This window comes from Gekko japonicus, unplaced genomic scaffold (genome assembly GCF_001447785.1).
Source record: "Gekko japonicus isolate JY-2015 unplaced genomic scaffold, Gekko_japonicus_V1.1 scaffold3510, whole genome shotgun sequence".
NCBI lineage: Eukaryota > Metazoa > Chordata > Lepidosauria > Squamata > Gekkonidae > Gekko > Gekko japonicus.
The window spans coordinates 91606-102373 of NW_015164765.1; the positions used below are offsets into that span (position 1 = coordinate 91606).

At 47.9% G+C, this 10768-nt stretch overlaps 1 protein-coding gene across 1 annotated transcript in view; it reads right to left on the reverse strand.

Annotated features, from left to right (window-relative positions):
* LOC107109139 (synaptophysin-like protein 1) overlaps window positions 1–318 on the reverse strand; it is a 28100-nt gene extending 27782 nt beyond the window's left edge. The window contains exons 1-2 of the mRNA XM_015409714.1: window positions 237–318; window positions 56–127 (exon numbers count right to left, since the gene is read on the reverse strand). Coding sequence (XP_015265200.1) covers window positions 56–127; window positions 237–254 — 90 coding nt within the window. The 5' untranslated portion in view covers window positions 255–318. The remainder of the gene's footprint in view (window positions 1–55; window positions 128–236) is intronic.
* Window positions 319–10768: the final 10450 nt, after the last annotated feature.

Below are 10768 nucleotides of genomic sequence, written 5' to 3' on the forward strand. Positions count from 1 at the left end.
ACCCCCCGCCTGCCTAGGCACACCGTCCCAAGTCTGGCGCGTCCCCCCGACTCACCCATTCCAAGGCCTTGATGAAGCCCAGCGGCTCCTTGGCGGGTCCCAGGTTGAACTGCAGCCCGGACATTTTCTGCCGAGAGAGAGAAAGAAGGCGAAGGGGTGGCGTCTGTCGCCCGGGAAGGGAGGAGCGGGGAGGGGAGAAAGGGGAACGATCCCGGGCCGCCGCCTCCTTCTCCTACCTGAGTCACTCGCTCCATGCTTGGACTGCCCGTTCCGGGGGCCGCCGCGCTCACTCCGCCCCGGGGCCGCCCAGCTCGGGCCAAGGGCCGAGCGCTGGCCAGCTGGCCTCTCCCCGGCCCGATCGCACGTGACTAACACCGCCACCCTGCAGGGCGCCCGCGTTGCCATGATTCTATAGCGGGACTTTGGGTTGCCATCCTCCTGGTGGGGCCTGGAGTTCTCCCGGAATTATTGTTCCCCTGGAGGTAAGGTTGCCAGGTCCTTCCCACCTGGCTACTGCCAGGGTATAGGTTGGTGGGTTGTTTGTTTTTGCCAGATCTAGGTTGGGCAACCCCTAAAGATTTGGGAATGGAGCCTGGGGAGGGCAGGGACCTCAGTGGGGTACAATGCCATAGAGTCTACCCTCCAAAGCACCCGTTATCTCCAGGGGAACTGATCTCTGTAGTCTGGACTGAGATCCTGTGGTTTTGGGAGATTCCCCAGGTCCCACCTGGAGGCTGGCATTCCTACGGAGGAAATGGCAACTTGAGAGGGCCAGTCTTTAGACAATCACGACCCTACTGAGTGCCCTCCTCGGGCTCCGCGCCCCCCCCCCCAATCTCCAGAAACTTAGCGCGCCAGAGCTGGCACCCCTGTTTAAAGTTCTTTTTGCAAGGTAGGGGGGCCGACAAGATTCAACAGGTGCCGCTTTGCCCAGCCATGGCAGCGTGGGGCAGCTTCACCGGTTGACTTTTTTGTTTTATTTCAAACACGGATTTGTCACAGGCGCCCTGCGGTGCGGTGGCAGAGATAGGCTGTGAGAATGTTAAATCAACAGCATTTTTAAAGTCAGCAGAAAACCACTCAACTGTGAGCAGAGCAAACTGATATATCAGAAAGAATGGCATCTAAGCCTTTGTCGATGAATTAACATCCATCCAGCTTGTCCTCATATTAGACGAGATAGTTTCTAGTGTTTGTCTTCTTTTAAAATACTGTGTGTATACACATACAGGTACATTCTAAAGTGTGGGGAAGTCCCACCCCACTTTATGGAGACTCCATAGGGTTTTCAAGGCGAGAGACAAATAAAGGTGACTTGTCTCTACAGACACCCTGGCCTTCCTCGGTGGTCTCCCATCCAAATACTAACCAGGATGGACTCTGCTGCATAAATAGATCTGAAGTATGCATTTATGTATTTATTGAGTGTATCTATATGTAGATTAGCTTCTGTTTTAAGCACATTTAACTAATTGATTGCTGGTTTTAAATTGTATTTGTATGTTAATTTATTGTAAATCGCCCAGAGCTCTGTGTACTCAGGGATGGGGTGATTCAGAAATTTAATAAATAATAATAATTCCAGATAAGGTTTGTTGACTTACTTGTCTGTCTAGCATAGGACTAAGCAAGGTATAAGAGATCTGCCCCTCGCCACAGTTTCTAGTACTTTTTTTTTTTAACCAGTGTCTTGAACATCTGTATGACAGAAGCGCAGCTGGCTGGGGAGCAATGCCATAAGGAATTAGGGCTGGTTTCTCTGTGAGCACTGACTCAGGAAAGCTGCCGCTAAAGTCCATTTTGTTAAAGGTATCCCTGTTTTGTTCTGCTGCTACAGCCAAACCCAAAACCCAAATCCACATGATACCCTTCCTATGCAGATTTACTCCAATCTAACCTGTTAATTTAGACTGGAGTAAATGTACCTAGGATTGCAATGGTAAGAGATGTAATAATCTTTCCATGCTTTTTTTTTTTTTAGAGCGAGAGAGTGTGAGTGCCTGGAAGTCATGGTTGACTTCTGGCGACCCCTAGTGGGGCTTGGACTTTCAGAGAGGTGGCTTGCTATTGCCTGCCCCTGTGTCTCAGAGCCCTGGTATTCCTTGGAGGTCTCCCACCCAAGTACTTGCCAGGGTTGGCCCTGCTTAGCTTCTGAGATCTGAGGAGATCAGGCTTGCCTGGACTATCCAGGTCAGGGCATCTTTCCCCTACCTGTATCGAAGAACACACACACACTCAGGCATTTATTTATTACTTTTTAAAACCCTGCCCTTCTCCCCAATGAGGACCCAAAGCGGTTTACATAGCTCTTGTTTCCTCTATTTCATCTGCACAACAAGACTGGCCCAAGGTCACCCAGCAAGCTTCCATGGCAGAGTGGGGATTCGAACCTGGGTTTCTCAGATCCTATTCCAGCAGTCTGACCATTACGCCACACTAGACTGACTAGAGGAAAGCATTGATTTTCTGAAGACGAGCATGGTATAGCGGCTCTGGAAGATCTGGGTTCAAATCCCCACTCTGCTGTGAAGCTTACGGGTGACCTTGTACCAGTCAGACGCTGTCAGCCTACCCTACCTCACAGGGCTGTTGGTGAAAGATAAATATGGAGGAAAGAGTTGCCATCTCTGGGTTGTGAAATACCTGGAGATTTTGGGGGTGGAGTCTTTGGAGGGCAAAGTTTGGGGAGGGAAGGGACCTCATCAAGGAGTCCACCCTCCAAAGAAGCCATTTTCTCTAGGGGAACTGATCTCTGTAGTTTGGAGATCAATTGTAATAGTGGGAGATCTCCAGGCACCACCTGGAGCCTGGCAACCCTAATGAATGGGGAATAATATAAGGTGTTTTGGGTCCCCACAGGAGAGGAAAGTGGGGACTAAATCAGTAAAAATTAATGGGAAAGCATTAAAGCAAAAAGGATTGCTTACTTACAAAATGATCTAGGACTGTCTCTGAATGGCAGACCAAAGTCAAGAAGAACCACAATTTTTCAATGCCCCACATTAAAAGATAACCTCCCTGCAAGTTAAAAACCTAGTATCTCAGACCTCTCTGCCTCCTACATATAAAGAAAACCTCCCTGCAAGTAAAAAATCTAAAACCTCAGGTCACCATGTACACCAGGCATACATCAGCCTAACTTACCCCATGGACAGCCCGCTGTTGCCCTGATCCTTGGAGGAAAGTAACACATAGGCTGCAGTCCTAAAAACACTTTCCTGGGAGTCAGCCCCACTGAATAAAATGGGACTGACTTCTAGATAGACTTACTTAGGATTGCTCCCATAGTAATGGAATAGGAACTCCATATGGATGAATCCACATTATTATTTTTAATTAATATCTTATTGCATTTTCTCAACAAAAAATACACAAGAAGGTGGTGCAGTGTAATATAGTACAATAACAAAGGTACATCTATAATCTGTAAGTTAGCCAGAAATAGAAATGGTAATGTAGAAAATAACATGCAGTAAGTCAAACATATTTGCCCTGTTTTCCTTTTCATTTGCCCTGTTTTCCATTTTAAACCGTATACTCAAGGTACCTAAATATCTTTTACCGCAACATTCAGAATTACCACAGAGAGTATCAATTACAGCCGGAACATCAGCATGTTCTGCCAGGTATCCCATAATAGGAAACAAAGTTGCCACAAAGTTAGATGGAGATGATTGGGAGTATGGAGGGGCTGTGGCTCAGTGGTAGAGCATCTGCTTGGCATGCAAAAGGTCCCGGGTTCAATCCCTGACATCTCCAGCTAAAAGGTATGGCAGCACGTAATTTGAAAGAGAAAGACCTCTGCCTGAGACCTTGGAGAACCACTGCCAGTCTGAGTAGACAATACTGACTTTGATGGACCGAGGATTTGATTCAGTAGAAGGCAGTTTCATGTGTTCACCTAGTGGAGAAAGGAAATGAACAAGACAGTGAGAAATAACACTTTGCATTTATAGAGCACTTTCAGTGTCCAGTGTCCAGTATGATCTTAAACCCTACTACCACACAACACTAACTACTTTTTGAATGTCTTTTTGGGTCTTTTGCATGCCTTCCTGTTACCTCTGCATTCAGGAAGGCATGCAAAGCAGTCTTATTTCAAAGGGCATCGGGGAGAGGATAAATGGTTTTTGCAGATCTAACTGTGCTTTTAGATTGTGTGTTTTTTATCTCGCTGTTCAATTGCATTTGATGCATTTACAGCTTCTTGTGGTTTGGTAAGCCGCCTGGGCCTAGCATCCGAGGAGATAAGGCAGGATACAAAAATATTTTAAAGAAATCAATATTTTGATTACAAATCCTTACACCAGCCTTATAAGGAAGGCCAAAATTAGCCTTCCCCTACCTGGTGGATTATTTCCAGCACGTTCGAAAATGGATACTGATTGTTTACGGATGTTTTTATGTATGTTTTTAATTGTATTTATATATGCATTTTATGTAAGCCACCCTGAGCTTGCCTTGGCGGGAAGGGCGAGGTATAAATCGGATAGATAGACAGACAGATTATGGGTGAGAAATGGAAGAGCTGAGAGGCTTGTCTGAGACTGGTTACATCAGTTCATGGAAGAGTGAAGATTTGAACACATAACCTCCCAGATCACCTATTTCTCTTAGTCATTACGCTAAATAACTACTCCTGTGACAAAAGCTGTAAAATGAGTCAGAATACAGGGTCAAACATTACTGGGCCTGTGATTTTCAGCAGAGAATGTCAATGGTAGCACTGATGCAATGAAATGGCTTCCCCAGAGCTTTAATCCTGTGTGCACTTACTTGGGAGTAAGCCCCAATGAACTGTAGTTCTGAGTAAATTACATAAGATCAGGCTGCAGAGGGATGCCAACCTCCAGGTGGGACCTGGAGATTTCCCCAGAATCACAGCTCTTCGCCAGACAACAGAGATTACTTTCCCTGCAGAAAAGGGACATTTTTGGAGGGTGGACTCTGTGGCCTTGTACCCCACTGAGGGCCCTGCCCTCCCCAAGCTCCACTCCCAAATCTCGAGGAGTTTCCCAACCTAGATCTGTCAACCCTCCCTGCTCATCCACTGCCAGTGACCAGGGGGGGGACCTGGCCACCTTAGCCCTATTAAGGTTGTAGTCCTGTGTGCACTTGAGTGTTCTATGCTATCAAGTCACTTCTGACTTATGGCAACCCTACGAATAAACGGCCTCCAAAAAGTCCTGTCATGAACAACCTTGTTCAGGTCTTGCAGACGGAAGGGCTGTGGCTTCCTTGATTGAGTCAATCCATCTCCTGTTGGGTCTTCCTCTTTTTCTGCTGCCTTCAGCTTTTCCTAGCATTTTGGTCTTCTTCAGTGACTCTTGTCTTCTCCTAATATGATCAAAGTACAATGGCCTCAGTGGTCATTTTAGCTTCTAAGGAGAGTTCAAGGCTTTATCTAATCTACAGCCCACTTTGTGTTTTTGTTTCAGTGACTCTTGTCTTCTCCCAATATGATCGAAGTACAACGGCCTCAGTGGTCATTTTAGCTTCATAAGGAGAGTTCAAGGCTTGATCTAATCTACAGCCCACTTTGTGTTTTTGGCAGTCCACAGTACCTGTAAAACTCTCCACATTTCCAAGGAATAAACTTCCTTCCTGTCAGCTTTCTTCACTGTCCAACTTTCACACCCAACCAATAGTAACGGGAAATACTATAGTATGAATGATCTTGATTTTGGTCACCAGTGATGCATCCTTACCTTTAAGGATCTTTTCGAGCTCCCCCCTGGCTGCCCTTCCCAGTCTCAATCTCCTTCTGATTTCTTGGTTGCAGCCTCCCTTTGGGTTGAGGATGGAGCCAAGGAACAGAAAATCTTGAACAACTGAAATGTCTCCATCGTCAGACTTAAAGCTGCGTCTCCAGTAGTCATTACGTTTGTCTTTTTGATGTTCAGCTGCTTTGGCATTTTCTGCATTAACAGCAGCCGTTTCAGGTCTTCACACTGTTTTCTGCCAGTAATGTGGTGCCATCTGCATTACTTACCCAGAAGTAAACGCCACTGAACACAGCAGGGCTTACATATCTGGGGTTGCAATCAGGGGTCGTTTCGTAGAAAAAGAGCTAGGGGAACTCATTAGCATAACTCATTAGCATATGCCACACCCCATGACATCACCGGAAGTGTGTCATAAGGCCACACCCCCTGACATCACCAGAAGTGTGTTCCCTGGCCCCAGGCAGGCAGGGGTGGGGAGAGGCAGGGAGGAAGCAACTTACCCTCCCTCTTCTGCCTCCTCCTGGCTGAATGAGGGCCGGAAGCGGGGCGGCTGGAAGCAGGAGGCGGGGCTTCATCATGTGCCCCCGCCCCCCGTACCTCACCCGGGGGAACTGCGATCCCCCGCAATCCCCCCCGAAATGACCTCTGGTTGCAATGCATACATATTTATAAGGAAGACCAGGCCCACACTTGCCACAGAATAAGGTGGTAGAATGGATTTGCACACAACTTCAGACATCAAGCGAAGGATCACACTTTTTCATCATCTCCTATATCAAAATCTCCCTGCAAGCAGAAACTTAGCACCTCAGGAATTAGACTTCATTTAAAGTGGGCTGCTACCAGTGCAAAGTAGCAATACATGCTCATTGAGCATGTCAGAGGTCCACGGCCCATGTGGAGCCTGTCTGGACATGCTCATTAAGTGCATGTCAGCTTAGCACAGGCGGCAGCTAATTTTAAAAAGACACAAACTTGCACATGGAAGTTCTTTTGCTTCACCAGCCTCACATTCAAATCAGGCCTCAGTCCCCCATGGGACTTACTCTCTACTAAAGCCACATAGCTTTGCAGTCACAGAACCCTAGCAGGGAAACGGGATTGATTTAATTATTCCGATGGCTATTTTGTGCATTGCGGTTGAGCAGATTTCTTTCCTGTTTGATCACATTGCAACTGGTTGTCAACTCCCTGGTGTCCTCTGGGGAAACTGGGTGGGGAGAAAGGATAATGTCAAGAAGCTCAAAATGCATGTGCACATGTTTTAAGAAGCAATCATAAGCAGGTCCACTCAGAAGTCCTGTTTTAGTCAATAGGGTTTACTCCCAGGAAAGTGCTCTTAGGATCACAAGTTTAGACTCGGGTCCAATTCATACATGCAGGAGAATGAGGCGGCTGAATCCAGAGGTGACAGAATTTATTATCTATGAATTTATTTGATTTATACCCCACCCTCCCTGCCAGGGCAGGCTTAGGGCCATACCAATTCAGCGTGAATGGTCCTTCTCCTCTGAGGTCAGGAGGACATCTCCATGGGGTTATTCCCATCATTCCTTTAGGGAGGCAGGAAACACTTTTGTTTCCTAGGGAATAGCCCTGCCTTCAGTTCTGGGACTCCACAAGCAGTAAATGCTAATCAAAACTAACTCTCCTGTATAGGAACAGAAAACTCTGATAACATTGTTAACTCGAACTATATTACAGTCACCGTGTCAATCCCCCTTTTGAGGACAGACGGCCTGACAGAAGAAAAGAGAAACTTAGAAGGAAGAAGAGATCAGCACCAACAGATATAGAAGACGATGAAATATGGGAGGGCCGAGATGTCCTCCTGACCTCAGAGGAGAAGGACCCTTCACGGTAAGTGCCAATGGCAGTTCTCCCTCTGAGGTGGAGGACATCTCCACGGGACCTCCCAGAGCAGTGTCCCTCAGTTGGGTGGGTCGTCTTCGTCAGTAGCAGTCAAGATGTGCTGAAGAACTCTTCTTCCAAATGCTGCATCCGCAGAGGCAAAGGTGTTCAGTTTATAGTGCCAGACAAACATAGAGATGGAAGTCCAGGTTGCTGCTCTGCACACTTCATCTACCGTCGCCCGGTTTGAGAAAGCTGCGTTGGTGGATGCACTCCTCAGGGAATGCGCCGTGATTCCTTTAGGAACCTCCAGGCCAGCTGCCTTGTATGCCTCTGATATGCACGTCTTGGACATTCTGTCACCTACTCTGGGTGGAGATATATTGATGAACATTAAGTCCGTCTTCCTGATAGGTTCCGTCCTGAGAATGTAAATCTTCAGCGCACGCCTAACGTCTAGTTTATGCCACAGGGCCTCCTTAGGGTGCTTAGGATTAGGACAAAATGAAGGTAGATATACTTCCTGCGAACGGTGGAAAACAGACGACACTTTAGGCTGAAAGGTAGGATCACTCCTGAGGACAATTTTGTCCTTGTGAAAGACGCACAGCGTAGACTTGACAGAGAAGGCACTAATCTCTGAGACTCAACGTGCCGATGTTATGGCCACCAGGAAGAGTGTCTTCATTCTTAGCCACCTCAAGGGAACCTCCCTTTTTTTTTTTGAGCCCCCGGAGGGGATTTTTTATTATTTTTTATCAAACTACAAAACTACTACAGAAAAGAGGGAAGGGGGGTACTACATATATAGGATAAAGCAAAAGAACCCACTACTGACTAAAAACCCAAGAGAGGAGATCCTCACTAGCTTAGTGTCCCGGTCAGCCGCCTCCCGTTCCCCTTTGGCTGAAAGTCTTGGATGTACTCCAATTGTTCTTCTTCTGGTCCTGACGGAACCTGGACAAGGTGTGTTGGGAACTAAAGGAATGCGTGTTCCGTCATTCAGTTTGGCGAACGTTTCTCAGCATGGCCTTCCTCTTGTCACGAGTCTCCACAAAAATTCTGTCAAGGGCGTCGCCAAAAGTCGATCTCCCTGGAATGGATAGGCAGATACCATTAGCTTGGACTGAAAGTCAGCCTGCCAGGCCCTTAGCCAGAGCAGGCATCTGGCCACATTAGTAGAAGCCATAGCTCTGGAAGCAAAGGTCAAAATGTCCAGAGTAGCGTCAGCAGAGAAGGAGGCACCCTTAAGAATGCGTGAAGTGCCCTCCAGGAGACCTCTGTTGTTCTCTGGTAATAGTTGAATTAACTTACGAATCCAGACAATTGATGCTCTGGATGCTATAGAAGTAGTAGCTGCTACTCTCACCATCATGGTAACAGCCTCATAAATCTTCTTGAGTATGGCGTCTACCTTCTTGTCAATAGGGTCCTGTATGGATCAGTGCCCATCTTCCGAGATGAGGCCCGCGGATTGGATGGCCGCCACTGGCCCATCCACTGGTGGTACCTGTAAAAGCTCATTTGCATATGAAGGTAAGGCATATAATCTTCTTACAAACCCAGGAGACTGTCTGTTTGCTGCTGGTTTGTCCCAAGCCATTCTGAGCTGTCTCTCAAAATATTCAGGGAATGGGAAGACACCGTTCTCCACTGACTCCTCGGGGGGGGGGAATTCAGATAGCCCCCTGGAACGAGACTTAAACCTGGGCTTAAAGGGTCCCTGCTCTTCAATAGCCGGGGAATCCTGAATCTCTAGGGCTTTCATAGCCTTGATGAGGAAATATTGATAATCCTCTGCCTTAAAAGATCTACTAGATTGTTCTGGCATTTTCAGTTCTTCATCTTCCTCCTCAGAGAGGAATTCGCCCTCCTCCCTGTATTCAATGTTGGAAATGGAAGAATCCTCCTCCTCCTCCCTACGTTCCCCTCTATGTCTTTTGTGGGAACTGGGGGGGGTGCATTCTGTGCTGCCTTGGTAGGCCAGGCCTTAAGATGGGTAGACCTGGGCACCAGCTTGGCCAGAGAGACCCATTTTGTTACAAAAGGAGAACATCTCCTCCAGCATGGCCTGCCTGAAAAACCTCATTAGATTGGAGGAGCAAAAATCGGCCCTTGGAGCATCAGGAATCCCCCCCCCCGGGGAGTGGGTCAGGCCTGGGGAGACACGTAACAGGGGTCTTATTGGCTCCCATGCAGTGCTAAACGCCCAGCAGAGGAATCTCGCCGCCTCCGGACTCCCGCACCGCCAATCCAAGATGGCTGCCGCTTGTCTTCGGCCAATTTTGGCGGGCTCCACGTCTTCTGGCACTCAGTGGCAGTTCTTGGTGTTCTGCACCGCCACCGCCACCTCTGCTGGGTCCGTTGGGGTGGAACAAGCAAGCCCAGAGGGCGAGTTGGCCCCACTGATGGCTGCGGCGAACGTTTCATCCTCAGCTGAGGAGAAACTGTCGGAGTGCTCTGCTGCCATCACCATCTTTCTGAACGCAGCAGCTAGGCTTGCCAGGTCCCCCAGAGGCCCGTCCCCTGCCGTCGGCGGATCAGGCCCCAGGGGGAACCCCACCCCCAAAGCACACGACATGCACGTCACTCCCGGAGCAGTGCTGAAATCCCCCGCTCCAGTGCCGATCCGACTTGGGAACCCTAGCAGCAGCACTCGTCGTCTTTGCAGCTCCCTCGCTGCTCTTGACTCTCGTCGAAGAGCAGATAGAGAGAAAAAATAGAGTTGATTTAGAGTAGGAGACATTTAGAAGGAGAAAAAAGGCAAAACGTTGTAGCAAAGTGAAAAAGAATTTAGTCAAGCAAGCAGAGCTTTGACCCTAGCTGCTACTCCCTAAGAGGCAGGAATAGAACTGAAGGCAGGGCTATTCCCAAGGTGCCAAGAGGAAGGGGGGAAAAGTGTTTCCTGCCTCCCTAAAGGAATGATGGGAATAACCCATGGAGATGTCCTCCACCTCAGAGGGAGAAGGTTCCATTTTGGAATGCTGCCTTTTTTTTAAAAAAAAAAAAGATATTTCTGCAAATAGAGCAGCAGCCCACCAAACAAAGAGACGAGACCATTCCTCCCTGCAAAGCTCCTTGGACAGTAGGGGTAAAAAAATACCAAATAAAAAAATAATTAGACACAAATGCAGACTGCATGAGTTCATTAAGGAGGGGGGGAAATTACAAAAACATTGGTAGCATTATAC